The sequence below is a fragment of the Ahaetulla prasina genome, chromosome 18 (assembly GCF_028640845.1).
Source record: "Ahaetulla prasina isolate Xishuangbanna chromosome 18, ASM2864084v1, whole genome shotgun sequence".
NCBI classification, from domain to species: domain Eukaryota; kingdom Metazoa; phylum Chordata; class Lepidosauria; order Squamata; family Colubridae; genus Ahaetulla; species Ahaetulla prasina.
Window position 1 is genome coordinate 3497788 of NC_080556.1, and position 26513 is coordinate 3524300.

Below are 26513 nucleotides of genomic sequence, written 5' to 3' on the forward strand. Positions count from 1 at the left end.
TCAACTGAACATTTAAGAATGTATCAGAAATATCATTGACTGGCGCTGATAGTTTGATACGGGTTGCTGCCAGCATCCTAGGTATCTATTATTATTATTATTATTATTATTATTATTATTATTATTATTATTATTATTATTATTATTATTTACACAAAATGACAGTATACACGGCAAACGAGATTATTATTATTATATTTTATTTTATTCTTTAAACATGAAGTTCAGTCAACTGAATATTTAAAAATGTATCACAAATATCATTGACTGGCGCTGATAGTTTGATACGGGTTGCTGCCAGCATCCTAGGTATCATTATTATTATCATTATTATTATTATTATTATTATCATTATTATTATTATTATTATTATCATCATCATCATCATTATTATTATATTTTATTCATTAAACGTGAAGTTCAGTCAACTGAACATTGAAAAATGTATCACAAATATCATTGACTGGCGCTGATGGTTTGATACGGGTTGCTGCCAGCATCCTAGGTATCTATTATTATTATTATTATTATTATTATTATTATTATTATTATTATTATTATTATTATTATTATTATTATTATTATTGACTGGTGCTGATGGTTTGATACGGGTTGCTGCCAGCATCCTAGGTATGGACCAAGTATCTTCTTAAAATGTATGATGAGGATGATCGAGGTGTACATGTTAGGGAAGCCTGCCCTAGTTTTGCCCAGGTGAGCTGCTCTGAGGGGGCAGAATGAATATCCTATTTATTTATTTCTTCCCTTTCCCTTGCTACAGGTAGTCCTCGACTTGCAACGGTTCGCTTAGTGACCGACGTCACAACGGCCCCAAAGCAAGGGACTCAGGACCAACTTTCACACTTACGACCGTTGCAGCCTCCCCCGTGGTCACCTGATTTACATTCGGCTGTTTGGCCACTGACTCACATTTATGATGGTTGCAGCTTCCTGGGGGTCACGTGATCCCCTTTGGCAACCTTCTGACGAGCAAATTTTATATGTGCGGGGAAGCCGAATTCACTTTTAAGAACTGTGTTGCTAACTTAACAACTGCAGAGATTCACTTAACAAATGTGGCAAGAATACATATAAAATGGGGCAAAATCGGGATGGTATTCAGTATGTGAAGCCCACCTCCGGGCAAAATTCACTTAACACCAGAAATTTTGGACTCAATTGTGGTCTTAAATTGAAGACTACCTGTATTTTTAAAAAATGCCAGATGTTGACGTTGTTTTGATGTTACTCCCTCAATAATTTTCTGGAGTAACCTTTAAAAAGGTTTTATTCAGAAAAAAACAAAAGACTTCCCGAGGGGGGGGGGATATGTTGAGTTGTGTCCCGTAGCGGGGTCAATTTTATAACCATTTTCAAAATTTCATAGTTTAGGATTATGATTTCATATACAAATTAGTCCTTGATTTACAACCACAATTGGAATGAGGACTGATAAAAAGCAAGGCAGCTGTTGAATCGTGCCTTATTTTACAACCTTTTTGGTTTTTTTTGCCATGGTTGTTAAGCAAATTGCTGCGGTTGTTAAGTGAATCATGCTGTCATTAAGCCAATCTGGTTTCCCCCATTGACTTGGCTTGTTGGAAGCCAGCTGGAGACGTCACCGATGGTGGTCACATGATCTCAGAACTGTGCAAGTACATGCCAGTTGCCAAGCGCTTGGATTTTGATCACCAGGCCCATGTTAATGCTGTGATGGTCATAAGTGTGAGGACCGGTCATAAGACACTTTTTCCAGTGCTGTTGTCACTTCGAACAGTTGCAAAATGAATGGTTGTAAGCCAAGGATATATATACCATATATACCTTTTCAGTGTAGGCAAGGTCTATTTTCCCTCATTCCACGACATCCCTGCGCGGTAGGTTAAGCTGAAAAAGAACGACTGGTCCAAAGTCCCCGAGAGAGCTTTGAAGGGGGACTGACCCCTGCATCTCCCTGGTTCTAATCCAACGTTTAACCATAAAATCACATTTTTTTTCTCTCCATTACAGCTCCTTGCGTACAGTAAAACACTAGATTACATGAAGGAATGTGCGGGTTATTTACTTTTCACATACAAAGACATGTTATATTGTAGCCAAACTGGAGATCGAAAAACATTTCCATCAGAAAAGTATCGGAAAACTTGCTAGGTTTGTTTTCTCAAAAGTATCCATCGTAGTTTTTTTCATTATTGTATTTTTAATATATATTTTTTTTTACTTCTCTTGCCTTTAGGTTATGGACGCTATGTTTATCCCAACACTTTTTTCAAGTACGAAGGACAGTGGAAGGAAGGGAAAAAACACGGTAAGGAAGCTGATGTTTTCTTTCTTTGTGTTTTATTCAGAAGGCACTTCGGTATTTTGTGACCACCTTTTTTAAAATAAGTTTATTTTTATCCCACCTCTATTATTTTTATTAATAACCCAAGGCAGCAAGCATACCTAAAACTCCTTTCTCCTGTTTTCCCCCACAACACAAACTCCGTAAAATGAATTGTTAGGACAAGAAATAGCATCTTACCTAAGGTCAGCCAATACACGGATTGGCCGAAACACATTTCTAGACTCCCCAGGCAGGCCTTTGAATATTAATTGGACACATCTGCATTTTTACTATTGTTTATTAAATGTGGGTAGTCCTCGACTTACGACCACAATTGGTTACGGGGATGCTGCAAAGATCCTCTGGTGGCTCAGCAGACTAAGTCTGTCTGTTATTAACAGCAGCTGCTTGCAATTACTGCAGGTTCAAGTCCCACCAGGCCCAAGGTTGACTCAGCCTTCCATCCTTTATAAGGTAGGTAAAATGAGGACCCAGATTGTTGGGGACAATAAAAGTTGACTTTGTATATAATATACAAATGGATGAAGACTATTGCTTGACATAGTGTAAGCCGCCCTGAGTCTTCGGAGAAGGGCAGGATATAAATTCAAATAAAAAAACAAAAAAAACCCGTTATAAGTCATTTCTTTCAGTGCCATTGTAACAATAAACTGTTGTAAATTGAGCACCACCTGTAATTATTAATAAAAAATATGGAAAACGACCGTCAGATTAAGAGAAAAACACTGAAAAGAAAGCTAAAAACATATTCTGGTTTCTCTATATAAAATCTTTCATCTTTAATATATATTTTTTGCAGTTGATCAAGATTCCAAATGCCTATTTTATCCTCAAAAGGAAGCAAAGAATGGCCCCAGTCTTATCATTCAGTATTTCCAAAACCAGATGTATTTGATGGAATCTAATCATACTCTTGACCACTAGATGGCATCAGAGTGATAACTTTTCACACCTACAGTATTTCATAATTTACAGTAATGGGCTAAGGATAAAGGTAGCCTTTAAAAGGCTACAAAACCCAATAATGCTATTTTGACACCCTCACTGGAAATTTGGCAAGCAGGTTCATGCAGTATAAAGTACGAAGTATCAACCCACTCCTCTCTGTGGCAGCCCCTCAAATATTGGAAGACTGCTGTCGTGTGTGTAGGGTTTCCTGCCTAAGTAGTGGGTTGGACTAGAAGACCTCCAAGGTCCCTTCCAACTCTGTATTCTATTCTTTGTCATTCCTAGTCTTTTTGGTTGTTAGATTAGTTATATCCAATTCCAGCAACTGTTCTTCCTACCTTTTAGCCTCCAGTCCCCTAATCATCTTTGTTGCTCTTCTCTGCACTCTTTCTAGAGACTCCACATCTTTTTTGGTATCGTGGTGACTAAAACGCAGTATTCCAAGTGTGATCTCACCAGTGCAGTATAGAAGGGTATTAACACTTTCAACTTTCCATCTTTATTAAGTATCAGCTATCAGCTTTATTAGTGACTTCACCCCCCCTGTGAAATAGAACCTTTCTGAAGATTCTCCTTTGCAAAGAGAGCCCAACTAATTTTAAGATGTCAAACCCATCAAAGGCTCTTATTTTTACCCAGAATGCATTTAAACTGATCTCTCTTTTCCAGGTCACGGGAAATTACTGTTCAAAGATGGAAGTTATTACGAAGGTGAATTTGTGGAGGGAGAAATTGTTGGCTATGGACTCAGATACTGGGCATCAACAGGTTAGTTTTGTGATTGATGCCTGTTACAAAACAAAACAAAAAAGACACACCGTCTGTTTCTGTTAGTGTTCCATTCAGTTTCTCCCAACATATTTACAGACCCCTCACATCCCTGACATAAACTGTTTCAATTCCTACCCTCAAAACAATACTATAGAGCACTGCACACCAGAACAACTAGACACAAGAGCAGTTTCTTCCCAAATGCCATCACTCTGCTAAACAAATAATTCCCTCAACACTGTCAAACTATTTATTAAATCTGCACTACTATTAATCTTCTCATCGTTCCCATCAACCCATCTGTTTCCACTTATGACTGTAACTTTATTGCTGGCAATCCTTATGATTTATATTGATATATTGATATATTGACCATCAATTGTGTTGTAAATGTTGTACCTTGATGAACGTCGTTCCCATCACTCATTTCCTCCCACTTATGACCGTATGACTGTAACTTTATTGCTTGTATCCTTATGATTTATATTGATATTATTTCCTGATTGCTTAATTGTAGCCTATGATTATCATTAAGTGTTGTACTTTATGGTTCTTGGTGAATGTATTTTATGTATACTGAGAGTGTATGCACAAAGACAAATTCCTTGTGTGTCCAATCACACTTGGCCAATAAAAAATTCTATTCTATTCTATTCTATTCTATTCTATTCTATTCTATTCTATTCTATTCGATATCAAATTCTACTGTGTAGTGCAATATCAGGGATTTTCAATTCATTTGTATAGAATGTGAAGGATGTGTGTTTTTGTTTTATTTTTTTATGTACAATGCACACTGAAGATGGCATTTAATTTTGTTGTACTGAGGACAATAAAGTAAAACTGCAAGCTATATTTGCAGAAAATATGACTTTTGTAACAGAGTTGTTAACGCTTGGAACACACTACCTGACTCTGTGGTCTCTTCTCAAACTCCCAAAAGCTTTAACCAAAAACTGCCTACCATTGATCTCACCCCATTCCTAAGAGGACTAAAAGGGGCATGCATAAGTGCACAAAAGTGCCTATCGTTCCTGTCCTATTGTTTTCTTTCATTATATGTGCTTGTATATAATGTTGTGACAAAAATAAATAAATAAAATAAAATAAATATGTGAAGTGGCTAAAGGCACCTAATCCTTGTTAGGATTATCTTGAGAGATACTCCTGCTTTGTCCCAAAGGGCTTAGGATTCTCTTTTAATTGTATTCAGCATACCTCCTCCTCTGTAAAAAATTTGAGTGAACGTACGCCATCAAAAAGCTGTTAAGTTGTCTATGAAATAAAAGTACTTCTTCATCTCCTGAATCATAAAAAAAAAACAATATCTGAATCTCTTTTGTTCTTTTCCTTCTTCTTTCCCACCCCCTCCCTCAGTAGCACTAGCATCTTTTTAAGATACCTTAGTATGAAAGACCTGAAGGAATTGCGGCTGTGATTCCATTCGTTTGCAAGATAAAGACCTAATGAACACTTCCTTTGTTCCTGAAGCTGTCCTGATGATAATAATAATAATAATAAAAGCAACTGGTAATTACTCAGTTGGAATGTCTCATGCTGAGAAAGGCACCATCAAAATCTTTATGGGAATAGCAAGGATTATTAAACTGCGTTTGCCACAGCTTCTCCTGAGTTTTTACTGTATTGTGTTTTGTTTTGTTTTTTTGATTCAAGGGAATATTTATTCCGGCCAATTCCTCTTTGGTGAACTTCACGGGCATGGAGTTTTCCATTATGGCAATGGTAGCAAATACGAAGGAGAATTCTCCTACGGGGTGCGAGAAGGTAAACGGGACCAAGGGTGGGATTCATATATCATGGTAAGCCGGGCTTTATTTTAACATGGTTGCTTAACAAGCTGTGACGCCCCAGGTTTACGCACATGGGGAAGCCGTTCAAAAACTGGCATGTACTATGGCTGACATTTGACACACCGTGTGGAGCCTGTTCCAGTGGCGCGAGCCCAAATGAACTGAATTGGGGAAACCCTGTTGGTCGATCTGGAAGATTGGGAGAGAAACCCCCTGCTTACATTTATCTGTGGGTTAGTTATTTAGTGGGGGAATGGGAACGTTAATTCTCAAAATAGTTTTGGCCTAGGAGCATTGCATTAGCTTTCCAGTCTGGTCAAGAGGCCTGATTTGTAATCAGGGTGCAAGGGAACCAGGATGGATAAAAATCGATGATTTTGTTAAAAAATAAATTTTTAAAAATCAGGTGTGTTTTTCTTAACTTCAATCGGATTTTTTTGACTTTTATCAAATTTATTTTAATGAAATGCTTTTGGAGTAAAGATAGTTTTATATTTAAGATACATTAATAATTTAGTTTATTCAGGATGAAATGGAGCTTAGTTAGGTAGCACGAGGCTGTATATTCTGCAATATTTATATTTTTGGTCAACTCATTCAATGAATCCAAGCTCTGCAAGCTTGAGATAACATGCACTGCATTGATGGCATTCACGCAATTTCACAGTAACCATGCGCTAAATCATAAAGTTCAGGAATATTCCTTTATCCTTGTTTTGCAAATCTAAATCAACTTGATTTAAATCAAATCCACTTTGAAGAGAACACATGTTTATAACAGAAGAGCAGAGTTAGAGGGGATCTTCTAGCTCAAGCCTATTTTCCAGGTTTGATAATCCCTTCCACCAGCCTAACCCAGACTACAGTCAGGGTCCCACAACTGTTAGACAAAAGGCAAAAAGTGGAAGGACACCCAAACAGTGACACACGGGCAATGTTTTGATGCAAGCACGTAAGCCTTTTGCCTTACGGTTTCATCATCCATTTATGATTGTTGGACCCACCTTTGCATTGTCCGGAGGGGTACAGTGACTGCTGTCCATCTGTCTTTGGGATCAGTTCAGTCGCGTAGTTCGTGTTTTCTTGTGTCAGCACTTCCCCTTTGCACAAAAGCCTGTAATTCACAAGAGCAAAAATCGCCTTCTTCCAGCAAACAAAACATAAAACAATCAGCAATAAGCAATCGGCGTATAAAACAATCAGTTTTCTTTATTCTCCTTTTGCCCAACAACTTTTAGCTTTCAAATCAGCCAAGAAAATCACATTGTTTATGGAGTAATTTGTGATTATTTTTTTTTAAAAAAAAGGTGATGTTGGGTTTGTTTGTTTTTTTGGCATTGTTTCTTTTTATATAACGCAAAAGTCTTCTTCATAGGCCATGGGTCACTGACGGAAAAGGATGGAGAGACTTACGAAGGAAGCTTTCACGACAACAAAAAACACGGAGGAGGACAAATGACATTCCCGTGAGTTTCTCTTGATGATTTTCTTAGGCTTTAACTGGATTCAGGCTAGCAGACTTTCAGGAAGGAGCAATAACCAAGATCCGTAATTAGTCACAAAGCCCCGGAAAAGCCGAAGTGGAAGAGAAACTGACTGTGGTGTATAACCAACTAACGTGGCTTAGTCTGACTTATTAAACCGTACTCTTTCCCCTTGGTTGCCCTCATTGTGTCTGTCCTAGCACCAACCTAGAGGGGCTTCATGTGTGAACGGGACCAGTATGACTTAAGCAGCTAGAGAAGCCTTGGGTTTACTTTGTGTTTAGATACTGCCAGTGTATACCCTCCACTCCTCTGCTCGCCTTAAAATACCTTATGCCACCAGACTCCACATTTTGGCCTTAGACAACTTAGAACTAGGCAGACTTCAATCTGACCTAAGCATAGTACATAAAATTATCTGCCACAATGTCCTACGTGTCAATGACTACTTCAGCTTCAACCACAACAATACACGAGCAAATAATAGATACAAACTCAAGGTAAACCGCTCCAAACTCAATTGCAGAAAATACGACTTCAGTATCAGAGTGGTCAATGCCTGGAATGCTCTACCTGTAGTTTCTTCCCCAAACCCCCAAAACTTTAAGCTTAAATTGTCTACTGTTGACCTCACCCCATTCCTAAGAGGTCTGTAAGGGGCGTGCATAAGTGCACCTACGTTCCTACCGTCCCTGTCCTAATATTCCTTTTTACTTAACTTTTTTCATGCATCCAAATTATGTTTATACTTTTACCTGTTATCTTATATATGATTGACTAAATAAATAGAATAAAAATAAAATGTGTTAAAAACAGTACATTCTCCAAGTTAAACTTTGCTCTTGCACTTCCTGGGGGAGGTAACCCTTGGGATTGTTGTTGGTTTTTTGCATGATAGTCTGGGAGCAGTTTTCCCCCCTCGTCATCTTTCAGGATATCTTTTCAATTTCCTAATTAAACTTACAGCCCTGGAATTTCCTGGCCATCCAAGTATATTTAACTAGCCAGCTCAAATTTTTGAGCTCAGGTAAGGCTGGGAATTGCTACGTGATGTGGTACCTAGCTTGTTTTTCAGGCTACGTCGCTGATTGTTTTTTAAAATTAGTTTTTTAAACAGCTCAGTACTGTTTTAAGAAACACACTGTCATTTGATTGATTTTTTTACATGGCTTTCCTTATCTCTATCCTATTTTCTTCCAAGGAAGCCTATTTTTTCATTTTTCCCCCCCTTATTTTATTCTCGCAGCAATTCTTTTGGCCAGTGGCCCCCAACCTTTTGGGCACCAGGGACTGGTTCCATGGATTTTATTTTATTTTACATGGACCAAGGGGAGGGCGTGGTTTTGTGTGCTACCAAGATCCCCCACAGGTGAAGGTTCGCTTGCTTGATTCCTTGATAAGGAGGGCGGCCATGAAGGTAGACATTTGAATCTAGTTACAGTATTTATATACCTGGCATTCATTTTTGTAATGTCCTCCAGATAGGGACACTGGACACTTTAATCAGAAAAACACGTGTGCCTTTTTTCCCCTTTAAAGTCCATGTTTTGTCACCTAAAATTATTCTCTTTATTTTTAGAAATGGAGATAAATTTGTGGGTGACTGGATCCTGGATCAAAGACAAGGCCATGGAGTACTTCAGTGCCCTGATGGAACCGTATATGAGGTATAAGAATGTATCTCTTGGTTTTTCTTTACGTTCCCTAGCTACTGGGTTTTTAATTGATCTAGATTATGCATTATGGTCTTGTTTGATGGGCAATTGGATAAATTACTTCCAGTGGTTGAATAAACCAGTTCTAACCAGTTCCATTGGCTAGATCAGCAGATGGGCACATTTGTTGAATAAACCATGAATGAATTCCGTTGACTGATCCTGTAAAACTGTTGCTTTAACTGCAGTCAAATCTATCCAGTATCTCAACGCCGAAGTTTTAATACTTTTAACAATTGCTTTTAACTGGACTTGGAATATTATCTGGTTTGGAATACTAATGGATTCCTGTTATGTAGGCAGCTCTCCTTATTGTAACCGAGGCTGTTTCAAGTGTTTACGCCGAGTTAGGCGAATCCATGTTCTTGCCACGTTTTGGACTACAACACACCCATCTTCCTATGCCATTCATCCCGCTGGGTGGATCTGTTGTGAGCTGGAGACCAAAGTTTCCTGTTTAGTGCCGAGCGATCCAGAAATTGCCATTTATTTGTGTGCGAGCGTGAGGTTAAGCTGCCTTTTCTTTGGCATCCCCTTGCAACACATGGCTTGTCCGGTCTCATTATTCAGAATGTGCATAAATGGCAATCAGGCGTAATAATGCAGGAAATTAAAAAATAGGCTCCCACTGATGATCTGTCTGCTAAGATGTCAGATGCTTTCAGAGCAGCGCTTCCAAGGCCAGCTGAGTATCCATCGATCTAAGCCGACAGAATTTCACAGCTTGGTTGTAAACCTTTGCCAGAACGGAAGGGCTTACTCAGCTGAGTGGCAACCCTTCTCCAAATTGCCCCCAAAGAACTGGGTTGAAAAAACGAGGCTGTTTTTCTCCCTGACAAGGTGAATAAATATAACCAAGATGGTGGAGGCTTTCTTAGAGCAGGAGCACCCAGCCCCCTGGTCTGTGGACCACCACTGGTCTGCAGCATACCAGAAACCATGCAGAGAAGCGAAGCCTCATCCGCGGGAATGCGCCTTGCAGGAAAGCCCTGGGGGGCTGCAGCTGTTGTGATGTAGGGGTGGCGATGTTGGACTAGGAGTAGGAAAACCAGATTCTCGTTAACCGGAGGACTTCGATGCAGCCTTTCTCTTACTCTGGTCCACCTTGCAAGGTTGTTGCTATTGGGAAAAACGGGAGGGAGGGAGGGAGCACTATGGCAATGCTGATTTTGTGTTCAGTGAACCCAACCAGCAAACTAAGGCTTCCGTAAAAGTAAATGCTTAACTTTTTCTGCCCTCCAAAATGGAGCCTGTTTGGGTCTTAACAGTCTTCAGATTTTAATTCAGAAAAATCAATATGTTGTGTCTTGTCAGAAATCTTAAGGAAAATATTCTGGGCGAAACATTTCTTTGCCTCGCCCCTGAATAATTCAAGGAAAGAGTTTTCAAGAAGGTTGGGAGAAGTCGAACAGCGGTGCCCAATCTCACAAGTTTCATTTCACACTTTTTTTTTTTTTGTTCTTCTTGTTTTTGGGCTTAGCTCAATATCTGAATCAGTCCGTTGTGATATGTAAGCCATGGTTTACAGCTTAGCGTGATGTCTGAAAAGGGTTAAAGGAAGTTTCCACACCAAAGGGCAAATCAATCCCTTGACCTCAGCTGTGGCAATGAGAAAATATTATACGGCTCCTTTATCAGGATTGCTTCTGCGTCTGCTTAGGCGCTGAAGCTGACTCATATTTTGTTAAACTTACTTTTTATATCGTGCCTGGTTTCTTCCTGAGCTCCTCACACTTCCTGTAAATTCTCAGACCAAACACCGCCAGTAATTATAGATCTGCTCTTGCAAGATCAATCTACCGACATTTCTTAAAAGGCTGCAACACTTCCAGTTGTCACTGTTCCCGCCATAAGCTGTTAGCTACGCATGAGAAAGAATTCCGCTTAGACTCTTGTTTTTCTACTTGCCCTTAAGAATCCTGGATGTTTTTGCCTTTGGCTTTTCTTTTTATCTTCTAATTTTAATGCAACGTTATCAAACGCAGCAGATGTTTGTTGGTCTTTTCATAGCCAACCTCAGTGTAAGTAGTTAAGATTGGCTCTATTTATAGCGATGGCTGTTTCCTTTTTTTTTTTTTTTCCTGGTGAGTGTCTGAAAGTTTCGGTGTCATCGTTCTGGATTTTGGCAGTTTAGTAATCAGTAACTAAAGAGAGGCTGAGGTTAGGCATCAGGAGGAATTTCCTGATTGTATAGAGACTGTTTATCAGTGGAACGGGCTGCCACAAGACATAAGGAGGCCTCCTTTGCTACAGGTCTATAGGGAGAGGCTGGATGGTCATCCATCAGAGATGTCCTGATAGATTTTGCACTAAGCAGGGGGAGAGTCGAGATGACCTCTTAAGTTCTCTTCCTATTTGTTTATTTATTTATTAGACTTTTTAATTATACCATTATTAGTGTATAAGTAACTCAAGGCGACAAATGTACCGAATATTCCTCCTTTCTCCTATTTTCCCCACAACAATTCAGTGAGACGAATTGGCGGAGAGAAAATGAGTGGCCCAATGTCACCCAGCAAGGCAGAACTAGAACTCACCGTCTCCTCGTTTTTTAGCCCAGCACCTTAACCATTAGGCCTACCCTCCTGCGTACTTCTAAATCAGTGTTTTTCAACCTTGGAAACTTTGAGATGTGTAGACTTCAGTTTCCAGAATCTCTCAGCCATCATGTTGAGAAACGCTGCTACAAATCTTATTTTTTTATTTTATTTTATTTCTGCTCCTAGCCTTTTAAATATAACATTGTGTGGATGGGGTTTTTGAAAGCGTCATTGTGTTTCTGATTTTTAAAAAAATACTTTTCTATATTCTTGTTTTCATGGCGGCCCTAATATTGAACAGATGATCACCCCCCTCCCCTGTTGGCCTTGTACTACTGACGTATAATGTTTTGTACTCAAACGAGGATTGTAATTCTTATAATCTAGTGAGGATGAGTTATTTGCCAGCTTGAACTCTTGGAAAGACATAATAAAAATATTTTGTTTAAAAAAAATAAACCAAGGGATAATGATCATGTGAACTCACTGTTGTGTTCATGTGTAACACAGCACTGGTGGTATCTTATTTACTGAAATTCAGAGTTGGCTTGTGGCAAGATGGCAGCAAATAAATGTAATTTAATAAATGTTGAAGTATTGCTAACTAGCAATGGGGCAACCAGATTTAAACTATCGCATAAGTGATGCTGTCTTGTTTACTACCACTTGGTGGCTCCCTCACAATTTGTTTAAAACTTTTTGAATAGAGCCAAATAAATAAGTAAATGCTATATCTAAATTCCTAGGATCTTTCTGTATTTTAACCTGAGACTGGAGGCAGGTAAGGCCAGGGGGGGAAAAAAAGAAAAGAAGAATAATTTCCTTTTCAGAGAGCTCACTTAAATTACTACATAGCTTCTACAATGCCAAACCAAAATGACTGCTAATGGAGGAAAGCTAAAGATAAAGGTTCCCCTCGCACCTATGTGCTAGTCGTTCCTGACTCTAGGGGGCGGTGCTCATCTCCGTTTCAAAGCCGAAGAGCCGACGCTGTCCGAAGACGTCTCCGTGGTCATGTGGCTGGCATGACTCAATGCCAAAGGCGCACGGAACACTGTTCCCTTTTTTTTTTTTTTTTTTGCATTTATATCCCGCCCTTCTCTGAAGACTCAGGGCGGCTTATACTATGTCAAGCAATAGTCTTCATCCATTTGTATATTATATACAAAGTCAACTTATTGCCCCCAACAATCTGAGTCCTCATTTTACCTACCTTATAAAGGATGGAAGGCTGAGTCAACCTTGGTCCTGGTGGGACTTGAACCTGCAGTAATTGCAAGCAGCTGCTGTTAATAACAGACTGTCTTACCAGCCTGAGCCACCAGAGGCCCTTCCCACCAAAGGTGGTCCCTATTTTTCTACTTGCATTTTTTTTTAACCTGCTTTCGAACTGCTAGGTTGGCAGAAGCTGGGACAAGTCACGGGAGCTCACCCCGTTACGCGGCACTAGGGATTCGAACCGCTGAACTGCCGACCTTTCAATCGACAAGCTTAGCGTCTTAGCCACCGTGTCCCCTTGGAGGAAAGCTACATCAAGGAAAAAGAGAATGCCAGGCAACGAATTTGTTTTTCCTCCGAAAAGCTCCGGAAGGCCTCCTTTGGCTGAAGAAGCTGGAGGCTCACTAGGCAAAGCAGAGGTCGCTTCCCATGTGTTGAATGCCATGCTCAAGTTTACCTGAAGACTCTCTTCCCATAAGCCACAGCCTGAAGTGACCTTCCACATCCAGTAGATAAACGGGGAGCATTGATGCTGGTAGAATAATAGCAGGATAAAACCCAACGATCAGTCAAGAGAAAGAACTGGTCAATTTAAAAACCACTGGAGAACTTCCCAAACGGTTATTTTATCCCATTGATGAGTTCTGTCACATCATAATGTATGTAAGCTAACTCTGCCAACAGACATATTTGGAGGATTGCTCACGGGGAGGGGGAGGAAAGAGAGAGAGGGAGGGAGAGAGAAGTCCTATCCCAGTCTGTTCCCTGAATTTAAAGTCCATAGGAGGGCAGGCAAGGGGGAGACCCCAGCAAGACTGTCCCCCAGATGCAGTGTTTCTCAACATTGGCAACTCTTTAAGACTTCAGCTCCCAGCTCCCCTTGTAGATGTGTGGTAGTCGTTCCCGACTTTAGGGGGCGTGCTCATCTCTGTTTCAAAGCCGAAGAGCCAGCGCTGTCCAAAGACGTCTCGTTGGTCATGCGGCCGGCATGACTCAACGCCAAAGGCGCACAGAGCACTGTTACCTTCCCACCAAAGATGGTCCCTATTTTTCTACTTGCATGCACACACACAAAAAAACATGCACACATATTATATGCCTATAGCTAGGCAAAATTTTCAAGGACAGCCTCCTTCAATGCCTGAAGAGAAAAGTTTTCGATCAGTGTGTGCTACCTGCTCCAACTTACGCCGGCGAAACATGGACGCCAACCACACCATCCCTACAAAAGCTCCGAGCGGTGCAAAGAGCCACGGAAAGAGGCACGCTCGGCACCGCAAGGCAAGATAGAAAGACGCGGATTAGAGAAGACACTAAAGTATACGATGCCATCCCAAGAGTAAAACGAACTGGGCCGGTCACATAGCAAGAAGAGCCAAGAAGGCAGTCGCAGAATGAATCCGACTTGATCAAAAGCATCCACGAAAAGAGACCTAAATAAAACAAGATGGAGTGTTTGGCCATGTTATACGGGGGGGGGGGGGAGGAATTCACTGGAGAAAGCAATTTATGTCGGGAAGAGTTACCGGTAAAAGGAAACCGAGCCGTCAAAGAAGACGGGGACCGAACACCGTCCCAGTTGACATCAGCCAGAACCACTCAAAGAAATATTTGTCGGATCAGAAGACGTAGCCCATAGAATCGGCAAGAGTCGAAAACAACTGAACGGATCACATCCATATCACCCTCCCAGAATAAGGAGAAGGCCTGTTTGGGCTCCCGATTCCTTGAGAGTATAATTTTCCCAACAATTTTGAAGTACGTTATTTCAGTTGCCGTTGGCTTTCTCACCCGCCGTGTCTCTCACCGTTGGCTGCAGTTCCCAGATCCTTTTTTGCAAATAACCTCGCACCAGCTGTTCCGTTCTGCAGATCCAACCGGCGGCTCCTCGGCTACATAAAGCGCCACTGCTTTGATTACTATTAGCACATTTTCCAGATGTGTTTGAAGTGGCGGAGCGTTGCTCCGTTAAAAAAAACGCTGCCCTTGTTTGCCTTTATTTACGCTTTGAGGATTGAGCATTTCTAGCTCCGTTAGTCATGCCCGCTGATGTCTTTTTCTACCGTCTGCAAGCCTGATCTACGGCTCTTGAAAGGTTGCCAAGCGTGCCAGCTGTTTGGGATAACGGAGGGAAGCTCCCCCCCCCCCCGAAAATTCTTCCCTTTTTGGAAATTAGCGTTCATGTCGCTGGACAGACTTGAGGAACAGAGCGAGTCAGGGCTCGTGCACCTCTGGATTTTTGGTTTTGCTTCTTCGTAGGCTTAGCAGCTTGGAATCTGGTATAGAGGAGGACAGGCTTCCTGTGGGATGTTTATTTAAAATATATATCTGGCATCTTTCTGAACCGCTTGGCTGGGGAGGAGTTGGGGAAGATGGGACGTTTCGAGTACATCGGTTTGAACCTAACCCAGTGGTTTGGCAGGCAGAGCGCGTGCCTGGTTCAGTCTAAAAGCAATGGCAACCTTAAGAGAGGTGTGGAAGTCAACTCCCAGAATCCCCCAGCCAGCATCTTTTTGTTCAAAGCACTGGGAGCAGATTTCAGAGGTCCGAAGACCAGGATAAAACCGGAATCTAGCGTTCTATACTTTCTCCTTTTTCTCCTCCAAGAATAATGCTCGTCGCTTACCCCTCCCGTTTACCTTCCCAAAGACCCATGAGGTAGACTATGCTGGGCAGGGAAGGATTGAACAAGTCCGAAGGCAGCCAGGTTTAGGAGGATAAGGTTGGGTGGATCAATAGGTAATGGTAAAGTTTCTCCTCGCACATACGTGCTAGTCGTTCCCGACTCTAGGGGGCGGTGGTCCTCTCTGTTTCAAAGCCGAAAAGCCCACACTGTCTGAAGACGTCTCCATGGTCATGTGGCCGGCATGACTCCACGCCAAAGGTGCACGGAACGCTGTTACCTTCCCACGAAAGGTGGTCCCTATTTTTCTACTTGCATTTTTTTTACATGCTTTCGAACTGCTGGGTTGGCAGAAGCTGGGACAAGTCACGGGAGCTCACCCCGTTACACGGCGCTAGGGATTCATACCGCTGAACGGCCGACCTTTTGATCAACAAGTTCAGTGTCTTAGCCACTGAGCCACCAGGATCAATATCCTGACTTATAACGCAGTTTGTTTGCCTTTAGGCTAATTTATTGCATGAAATTAGCCCCTGGGTTTTTCTCTACGTAACCGGTTGGAAGAAACCAGTTTTGTTTCCTTAAACCACCATTTAATAATAACCATTTTATTTTGTTTTTTAAATTCTACTTTGCCTGAAACATAACTTTAATTACCGGGGCTTGGTTAACAAAGTTAGCACAGCGCACAAACGAGCAATTTCTTACATTCCTGAATTTTCCACCAGCAGAATTTAAACAGCGTTTTCAAAGCTTTTCCAAATTCCATTCCTCGCTGCAGCTGTTCCTTCGGCAGAACAAGTGACAGGACATCCCTCCTCCCCTTTCTTTCTCTCTCCCTCTCTCTCTCTCTCTCCCCCCCTCCCATTTTCTGACAACATTTCTCTCCTTGCAGGTGGGAAAGAAGCCCATAAGGTGACCCACCTGTTTTGGTGTTGCTAACAGGTGTCTCAAGCAGCAGGTCTTCCTTTGGAAGGAGGGGAAGAAGAGGCCTAGCCAAAATACACAAAAGATGTACAAATACCACAAAAGAAGCAGCAAATAGGAAAACGATGCCGCGCCGAAGCCAGTGATGAGCACAATAGTCTCAGGCAGAGGGACAGAGAAGCTGACAAGCCCCAGTATTTTTAGGAGACGAGCACCTGGTTCTGAATTAGGTCCCCCCGCTGTCTCCCAGCCTCTGAGGTCTCCGGGAAGAACTGACAGTTGAAAAGCGAGGATGGAAATTACAGGGTTTCTGTAGCTTCCACGCACCCAGAAGGCAGCCGGAGAGCGGGCAGGCGTTTCAGACCTACCCATTTGCCCCCCACCCCGCCTCGTCGGCAGAGTTTGGGGTGGGGGGGAAGGCAAAGGTGTGACGGGGTCGCAGCCCGTTAATGGCGTCTCGTTCGCGCGCCGGATCAATCCGGCCGAGCTTATGGAAATGGATACGCCGTCGGAGGCTTCCAACAAATGATCCGAAATTAATTGCAATAAGAGGTATATAATAGCTGCTCGGTTAGGAACAGAAACACCATCAATTAAGCGAAAATTGCTTCCTCAAATGTTAAATACATGTTTCTTGCCGTTTAATTTCACAACACCTTTTTCTTATTTATAAGCAAGAGAGACTCCCAAGCTGCTATTCACAGGGCGCAGTTCTGAAAGATAGCAGCGTCTGTGTCTCTGTCTTGTCTATATATATCTCTATCACTATCTGTCTATCTATTTATCTATCTATCATCTATCTTTCTATCATCTATCTAACCACTATATCTATCATCTATCTATCTATCTATCATCTATCTTTCTATCATCTATCTATCCACTATATCATCTATCTATCTATCTATCTATCTATCTATTTATCTTCTATCTTTCTATCATCTATCTATCCACTATCTCTATCATCTATCTATCTTCTATCTTTCTATCATCTATCTATCCACTATATCTATCTATCTATCTATCTATCTATCTATCTATCTATCTATCTATCATCTATCTATCCACTATATCTATCATCTATCTATCTATCTATCTATCTATCTATCTATCTATCTATCTATCTATCTTCTATCTTTCTATCATCTATCTATCTATCTATCTATCTATCTATCTATCTATCTATCCACTTTATCTATCGTCCATCTATCTTATTTAAAATATTTCACACACATCTTACGCATCAGAACCAGAGAGGGAAAAAACACCCCAGTATAATTGCCCCAATTACAATAGCGTACAGCTGCCTCTCAATGAGACAGCGTAGTAGTTTCCCATTCATGGCTCTTAATGCAGTTAGTTGTAAATATGTATTTATATCTCCATTTAAGGATTCAAAAGCCGAACTAACCAAGGCAGCTGGCCATCTTTTTTCTTTTTCTTTTTTAAAAAAACAATTACATATATTTGGAACAAAGGAAAATGGCTGCTTTAAGAAAAATGGAAAAAGAAAATTGGAACGGAGGCATTTATTTTTTGCCCGGTTGGTAAGATTAGGCAGGTGAGGGCACTCCATGTCCTAATACATCCAACAGATTAGGAACCAGTAGATCCCAATACATACAGGGCAGGTAATAAACAATTACGTGCATTTTTGCAGCACCTACCCTCTATGGATAGGATTCCCCCTCCCTCATATTGGCTCTCACCCTAATGATGTCACCAAAGTCTCTGAAACTCAGACTGTTCTTCCAGGCTTTGGAGTAGCCTGGTTTTAAACCCCTATGGATGGGAGGGAGTTGTTTTTTTTTGGTTTTTTGGTTTTTTTTTAAACTTGAAGTGTATGTTCTTTTTCCTTTGTGGGTTCCGTTTTTCTGTTTTACAATTTCCTCCTTTTCAAAGCGTAAGCCATCTAGAGTGGTCCAGAGGTGGGCTAGCTTCTAAATCATCATCATCATTTAACAAACCCATAATCCCTTGCGGGGCGGAGTCTGAATGGAACTAGCAGAGCGTTTACTGGCCAGATGCCCTTCCTGTTGCCAATGCAGAGTTTTGTTCAGCAGATATATTTCTCATTGTGCCCAGAGAGAGAAATACCTCCCTCTAGCTAGGATCGAACTCACAGCCTCCTGATTATGAGGCAAGAGCTCCACCTCTAAGGCCACAGAACCACTCTGCTGGGCGGCTTCTAAATCGAATAAGTCAAATACAGGTAGCCCTCGAGTTACGACCGCCACTGAGCCCCCACATATATGTTGCCAAGGGAAACATCTGTTAAGTGAGTTTGCCCCATTTTACAACATTTATTGCCGCCGTTATGAAGTGGAATCCTTGCATCCGTTGAATCAGTAACACACGGCTGTTAAGTGAATCCATTTGTGCCCCTTTGACTTTCGTTTTGTCAGAAGGTCGCAAAAGGGGATCACCTGACCCGGGGAGGGGGGGGGAACGGGACCCTGCAACCGTCGTGAATATGAACCAGTTGCCAGGCGTCCTGAATCGGTAACTTCGAACGTCACTAAATGAACTGTATTTAAATTTCTAAAAATCCTCTTGGGTAAAAGATACTCCCATCCTCCTAGTCAAAAAATGGGAAGGTCGTTGGATTAGCTGTGCCCAGAACCGTCTGACCCGGAAAGGTGCAGGCGGGAGGGGAAGCATGGTTCCCTTAATTTAACATGGGCCCTGGCTCATAGAGAAGAAGGGGTGAGGGTAGGTTGCAAAGCTAGACCTCAGCAGCCCCCTTTCTAACTGGCTTCACTGGGGTCTCCTGCCACTCCTTTCTCTGGCCCACTAAATTCATAATTTTAAATCCCGCGGACCACTAATATGATCTGCCCAATGACCGGCTGGGTGGGCGTGGCTAGCCGGTCATGTGACTGGGTGGGCGTGGTCAACTTGATGTCACTCACATCAAGGGGCGTCTCGCCAACCTCTACTCACCCCTCCCCTCCCAGCCACTCCTCGCCTCCCCACCCGGGCTCCTTAGGGCCCCAACAGGAAGCAGTTGTTGGAGCTAAGCAGCCACCAGGAGGAAGAGTTGGCAAAACAGCTCAGTTCAAATTGGATCTGACCGAGAAGGAGGCTCAGCAGAAGCACCTCACTGAGGACTAGGAGCATAGGCTTGCCAAGCAGAGGGAAGACCTGTGGGAGTGCAAGGCCAGGGACCGGCGTCTGGAGGCTCAGCGGGCTGAGATGGTCAGCCAGTTCCAGGCCATGATGCAGCCCCACTGGAACGAGGCCCTTCAGCTCTTTGCCACCAGTGGCGCTTCCCTCCAGCCTTTGCCCAAAGCCCTGCACCAGGAGGCTGAAGCAGACCCCAAGTCAGAATTTCTGCCCCCCTCCGACCCACCCAAAAAGACCCCAAAGGGGGAGACTCTCTGCAGCAGCACAAACGTTGATTGCACGTATCCGTCCCAGGGACCGTAGTTTGAGGACCCCTGATTTAGGGCAATATAAAAAATGCAAATAATTTTTCTGCGGACCGCCAAAATTTTCTCACGGACCACCAGTGGGTCCGCTGACCACCAGCTGGTGACCGCTGCTCTGTATCCTTCCCGTTCCCAACCCGGGAATCTGTCTCAGGTTCAGACGTGAAGAGTCTCTTTTGACATCCCCTCCTGCCCCGTCTGGCTTTGTGTGCCTTGATTACATGTTGTGTGTATGTTTGTGTGTGTGTGTGTGTGTGTGTGTGTGTGTGTGTTTGTCAGTGGGGGTGAGCCCAGCCCCAAAGCGTGCCTAGAGCCTTCGCTTGACCTTTAATTGGTGTTGGAAAAGACCAGATGGAAACCAACGATTGATTGACTTTAATTGGAAATCCGCAGTGGGAGATTGCCAGCTAAGCGAAAGGTTGCGGCTGCTGCTTTGCTGATACATTTTTTTCCCCTCTCTCTCTCTCCTTTTTTTTTTCCTGTCCGGAGAGTGAGAGGGCCTAAACCCCCACCCCCACCCTGCCCCAGGGGGTCTTTCGTGGGGCTGCGGTTGTTCTTACGTTCAGCGTCCTTCTCCCCCCACCCCAAAAAAAAATACACACACGTTCCGAGGAAGACGCTTACAGGAATCTCAGCCTTTCCAGCCTTCTCCCTGTGTTACATTGCTAAGCAGCTTTTGGAAACATTTAAAACCCCTCTAAACCCACCCTTCTCGCCATCTGGGAAAAGAAGAACTCGGTCTAGGCAGGCAACGGGGCGGATTTAACGGAGAAAGGAGCCACGTTCTACATCAGGGAGTGTAGCCCGTGATTCGCCTCGTGTATAAATGTGCGGAAGAAGTGCAAAGCCAAACCCTTCTGGTTGTTTTTGGGTTGTTGTTGTTGTTTTCCCCCCCCCCTTTCCAAAGGGTGATTGATGCAAAGGCTTATGACGAAAAGAACCACCGGTGATGCGCCGGCTGGCTCTTTTCCCGCAGGAAGTCTGTGGCTGATGGGTGCGCAAGTCCTCCAGTCCAACTGGCTGACCCGCGAGGGTGCAGCCGCCTTTCTTTCGGCCGGCTAAGGGCCAAACTGCAAGGAGGGTTTCAGAAAATGGGTTGGGATACAAGCCCCCGGGGCCTGTTCCCTCCCCCACTCCTGCTTGTCTTCTCATTCCAGGATTGCCTCTTTTTTTATTTATTTATTTTTTATTTGTCATAACAGCATACCTAAGCATAAGCATGAAGCAACTATACAACATATAAGCATATATATGAGTATAAGCATGTAATAACTATATAAATTGGATATAACGAAAGGAAACTGTAGGACAGGAACGGTAGGCACGTTTGTGCTCTTATGCACGCCCCTTATAGACCTCTTAGGAAAGGGGCGAGGTCAATGGTAGACAGTTTTTGGTTAAAGCTTTGGGGACTTTGAGAAGAGACCACAGAGTCAGGTAGTGTATTCCAAGCGTTAACAACTCTGTTACTGAAGTCATATTTTCTGCAATCAAGATTGGAGCAGTTCACATTAAGCTTAAATCTATTGTGTGCTCGTGTATTTTTGTGATTGAAGCTGAAGTAGTCTTCAACAGAAAGGACATTGCAATAGATGATTCTATGAGTTAAACACAGGTCCTGTCCTCTTGTTAAAGGTGGTCTTGAACTACACTTCCCCTCGTTCCCAGCCAGAAATCCTGCCCCACAAGCCATCCTAGTTCGCAAAGCTGTCTGACAGTATAGCCTCGTAAGAGGCCGGGAGATTGCCTGGTTTGCATTTCTGATGATCGCGCAGCTCAGCTGGACATGGGGGGGGGGCAGGGATTTTTGTTAGCGGTTCTCCGAACCACCCGCCACCATCGCTACCGGTGATCCGGTCCGAACCGGGAGCATTTCACCCCTTCTCCCCACGTACTGGAACGGGACTCTGCCTGGAGAGGAATTAATAAGTGTGGCCCCATAGGAACATGTCAACCTCTCCCTCCTGAGCTTCCAGAACCTTCTGAGAAGATGAGATGGTGCACATACGCGCACACGCGTGTGCATACTTATACAGGACCCACATCTTGGCAGCAGGTGTGTGATTTCTTTGGAAGGCTGGAGGAAGAGCGACTGGGGAGGGGGGAAACCAGAAGGATCCCACTTGCTGAATCTTCTTTCCCCCCCAGCCCCCCCCCAGCGCCTGCTTTTCAATGGCTTGGCCAGCTGCTCCCCCTCCTCTCCCCACGGCGTTTCCTCCCCGCCTCCCCCTCCCACTATTTTGGGAGACAACTTGTTGTGAGCGGGTGGCAGAATGTTTGAGTCTTTTGGATCCATCTGGGATTTGCTGGCAGCTAGGATAAATTTAGAGTCATAGTAGCACTTTGTTCCACACGAGAGCCACCCTTCCGTCAGCCGCTCAGCGCCTGGATCCCGGCTGTCACTCTCCTGCGCACCCACCCATGCGCCAGCCCGCCCGCCAGCCCCGCCGGTCTTGAATTTGCCACGTGCCATTGCCGGAAAAGCCGCGGCTGGCCGCCCTTCTCCCGGCTGGTGAAGTGATTCGTCCGTGGGAGGAGAAGAGGGAATCGTCTCCCACGCTCAGTTTTTTTCTAGCTCTTTCGGGCCGTGTGGGCCTGTCACAATCTCACGAAGGCCCCTGTGGTCGTCTTTATATATATATCTGGTATCTTTCTGAACCGCTTGGCTGGGGAGGAGTTGGGGAAGATGGGACGTTTTGAGTACATCGGTTTGAACCTAACCCAGTGGTTTGGCAGGCAGAGCGCGTGCCTGGTTCAGTCTAAAAGCAGGTTTCTCAACCGTGGCAACCTTAAGAGAGGGGTGGAAGTCAACTCCCAGAATCCTCCAGCCAGCGTGCTGGTCTAAAGCATCTTTTTGTTCAAAGCACTGGGAGCAGATTTCAGAGGGCCGAAGACCAGGATAAAACCGGAATCTAGCGTTCTGTACTTTCTCCTTTTTCTCCTCCAAGAATAATGCTCGTCGCTTACCCCTCCCGTTTACCTTCCCAAAGACCTATGAGGTAGACTATGCTGGGCAGGGAAGGATTGAACAAGTCCGAAGGCGGCCAGGTTTAGGAGCATAAGGCTGGGTGGATCAATAGGTAAAGGTAAAAAGTTCCCCTCGCACATAAGTGCTAGTCGTTCCTGACTCTAGGGGGCGGTGCTCGCCTCCGTTTGAAAGCCGAAGAGCCAGCGCTGTCCGAAGACGTCTCCGTGGTCATGTGGCCGGCATGACTCAACGCCAGAGGCGCACGGAACACCGTTCCCTTCCCACCAAAGATGGTCCCTATTTTCTCTACTTGCATTTTTTTACATGCTTTTGAATTGCTAGGTTGGCAGAAGCTGGGAAAAGACGTGGTGGCTCAGTGGCTAAGACACTGAGCTTGTCGATCGAAAGATCAGCACTTTGGTGGTTCGAGTCCTGAGTGCTGCATAACGGGGGTGAGCTCCCGTGACTCGTCCCAGCTTCTGCCAACCTAGCAGTTCAAAAGCACGTAAAAAAAAATGCCAGTGGAAAAATAGGGACCACCTTTGGTTGGAAGGTAACAGTGTTCCGTGCGCCTTTGGTGTCTAGTCATGCCAGCTACATGACCACGGTGACGTCTTCGGACAGCGCTGGCTCTTCGGCTTTGAAACGGAGATGAGCACCGCCCCCTAGAGTCAGGAACGACTGACACAGATGTGCGAGGGGAACCCTTACTGTTACCTTTTAAAAGACCCAACCAGCCCCTCTCTTGGCTTTTTTATAGCCACCCAATTGGACATCTTCGGCCTAATCCTTTTTTTTCCCTTCTTCTTCTAAAGTTACCATCCAAGTTGCCTTATATTGCCTTATACATTGTAAGCCGCCCTGAGTCTTCGGAGAAGGGCGGGGTATAAATGTAAACAAAAAAAAAAAAGTTTGAAACCCGATGCTCGCTTTCTTTCTTTTGCCCTGTTTCATTCATTCATTCCTTCCTCCCTCTTCTTCCCCACCTCCTCTTTTATCTCTTTGAAGGGACAATGGAGAAACGATATGTTCAACGGACAAGGCTGTATGATCCATTGTTCGGGCGTCATCTACGACGGACTCTGGCATAACGGCTCCCCTCTTGGTACGTGCTCTGGATTTATGCAGTTCGGTTCGTAATGAGCCCCCAGCCCAATTTTTTCACTTGATTTGATTTGAGTAACATCGACTTCAATTCTGTTCTCCGAACTTGTGAGGCCAACGAGTTGAAAAGCAGCAGCGAACCCACGGCGGGGGGGGGGGGGGAGGAGTTGTGTAGGCCAGGGAGAGGCAGCGGCTGTGCGGTACAACTCAGAAGCCTCAGCTGAAATTTCGCTGAGAGTGTCCTCTTTTCGCACACACGATTCCCCCTTCGTGCCTCCGGAAAAGAAAAGGAAACTTTAGGGCAATTCCCAGGAGTTTGTGGTGATTGCCAGGAGTTTGTGGGCAGGGGGTTAGACTAGAAGATCTCCAAGGTCCATTCCAACTCTGTTATTATGTTATGTTATGATCTCGGCTGGGGATCCCTTTGATGGACAGTATCATAGCGTAGGTAGGTAGGTAGAGAAGTAGAGAAGATAGATAAATGGATGGATGGATGGATGGATAGATAGATAGATAGATAGATAGATAGATAGATAGATAGATAGATAGATAGATAGATAGATAGATAGATAGATAGATAGATAGATAGATAGATAGATATCAGGTAGGTAGGTAGGTAGATAAGTAGAGAGGAAACATTTTGCCAATCCCCCATCCCGGATGCCTTCTTTTAGAAAAGAGAATGCTGTTTAAATGTCCCAGCTTGTCTTTTCAGGAGCGCTAACCCTCAAGGTCTGTTGAACCTTTTGCAGGGCAAGCGAAGACAATGGTGATTATAGGACCAGAGGTGATGGACGTAAGTCTAGGATCGGTTCTTACTTTTCACATCCAGCTGCAGACCGATAATGGAGAGGTTTCTAAAAGTAAGAATGCTTTTTTTATTGGGAAACTTGGCGGCAAAATAATTTCTATGGGTGACAAGAAAAATAGCCCTTTTCATTTCTATACCATTTCAGACAGGGGGCTGTCCGGTTTCTTTTTGAAAACTTCCAGGAGTGGAGCACCTAAAACTTCTGGAGGCAAGCAGTTCCACTGGTTTATTGTTTTCACTGTTAGGAAGTTTCTCCTTAATTCCAGGTTGTTTCTCTCCTTGATTAGTTTCCATCCACTGTTTCTTGTCCTGCCTTCAGGTGCTTTGGTAAATGTTCCCCTCCCCCCGCCTCTTCTTTGGGGCAGCCCCTCAAATACTGGAACACTGCGATCATATCTCCCCTAAGCCTTCTTTTCACTAGACTAGACATACCCAATTTCTGCAACCATTATTCGTCTGTCTTCATGAAAATTGTCAAATGTGCCAAAGTTGAAAAACCCGTCAAACCCATTTATTATATCTGTAACCCCTGTCTCCATTCTGGGACATCCATTCCCTAGGAAAGAATGCAAAAGCGTAGCTTTGTGGAAAATGGCCGCAGGACTACTTTAATCTGGGCTGCCATTTTAATTCAAACCTTTTGAGACCGATGGACATTTCAATCCCAGGAGCATCCAGATACCTTCCTTCCCAGGTCTTGTTTCCTGCCCAAGTTTCATTTGCTCACGCGTGCCTTCCACACATGCGTGCAGCCTCAAACAACATGGCAATTCGCTCATGCGTGCCATCCACCCATGCGTCAAACAACAAACAACACAGCAACTTGCTTGTGTGTGCCGTCCACACATGCGTGCGACATCAAACAACACGGCAATTTGCTCATGCGCACCGTCCACGCATGCCTGCAACGTCAAAACCACAGCGATACAGGACGGGATTGTGCCCAGGCGGGTGTGAGGAGCCCCACCTGCAGGTCAGTACTACCAGTTTCTCTGAACCGGCTGAATCCCAGGTCTGGTTCCGGATAACCACAGCTATGCTTGTTCCTAAGATTCCATCTTAGCTCTTTGCTAATTATTGATTGCTATTTTTTTTTTTAAAAAAAGGGTGGGGAGGAGGAAAAAAAAGAACCTTTTTAAAGCGCCAAGGGAAACCTTGATTTTAGAAAAGTTTTCTGTTGATTGCAGAAGCTTCGCGTGGACCTTGTAAAGCTGTTTTGTTTTAAATTACTGCCGGAGAAGTCAAGGCTGCCTGTAGCAGGTGGTGGTAATTAAATGACTGTTAGCTGCCTACGTTTTTTCCGGGTGGCGGTTCTGTTTGTGGGCTTTATCGTGGAATGCGCTGTTTGTGTTGCTTCTCCTCCTCCCTTCTCCCCTTTAAATTTTTTTTTTTAAAAAAATTGGACCACATTCAGATTTCATCCCGTGAGAAAACGATCTCCTTCCATCTTTGGCTGTGGGGTTTGAGTGGAAACGTGCTTTGCTTGACATGGAAATATAGACATGGTAGAAGCCTAGGGAGAAAGATGGTTTGTCCTAAAAGGGCATTGGAAACAGGATGTCGCAGGATAGTAGTTTTGGGAATCGTGGAGTTTATTCTGCCCTTTCTTTGGATTCGGTTGCATGTGTTTTCCAGACCAGGGGTCTCCAACCTTGGCAACTTTAAGACTTGTGGACTTCAACTCCCAGAATTCCTTAGCCAGCAAAGTTGCCAAGGTTGGAGACCCCTGTTCCAGACAGAGCATGGCAGATGGATCCTTTCTTCTTCCTCCACCACATTAATCCTTGGGAGCATCTGTTGAAACTAAATAGGAAGAAA

General features: G+C 43.7%; 1 protein-coding gene across 1 annotated transcript in view; it reads left to right on the top strand.

The window, feature by feature from the left end:
* The window catches only part of MORN1 (MORN repeat containing 1), an 81677-nt gene that overhangs the window by 1480 nt on the left and 53684 nt on the right, over positions 1 to 26513 (top strand). The window contains exons 2-8 of the mRNA XM_058161231.1: positions 2237 to 2308; positions 3965 to 4063; positions 5741 to 5851; positions 7253 to 7343; positions 8941 to 9028; positions 23789 to 23885; positions 24637 to 24747. Coding sequence (XP_058017214.1) covers positions 2237 to 2308; positions 3965 to 4063; positions 5741 to 5851; positions 7253 to 7343; positions 8941 to 9028; positions 23789 to 23885; positions 24637 to 24747 — 669 coding nt within the window. The remainder of the gene's footprint in view (positions 1 to 2236; positions 2309 to 3964; positions 4064 to 5740; positions 5852 to 7252; positions 7344 to 8940; positions 9029 to 23788; positions 23886 to 24636; positions 24748 to 26513) is intronic.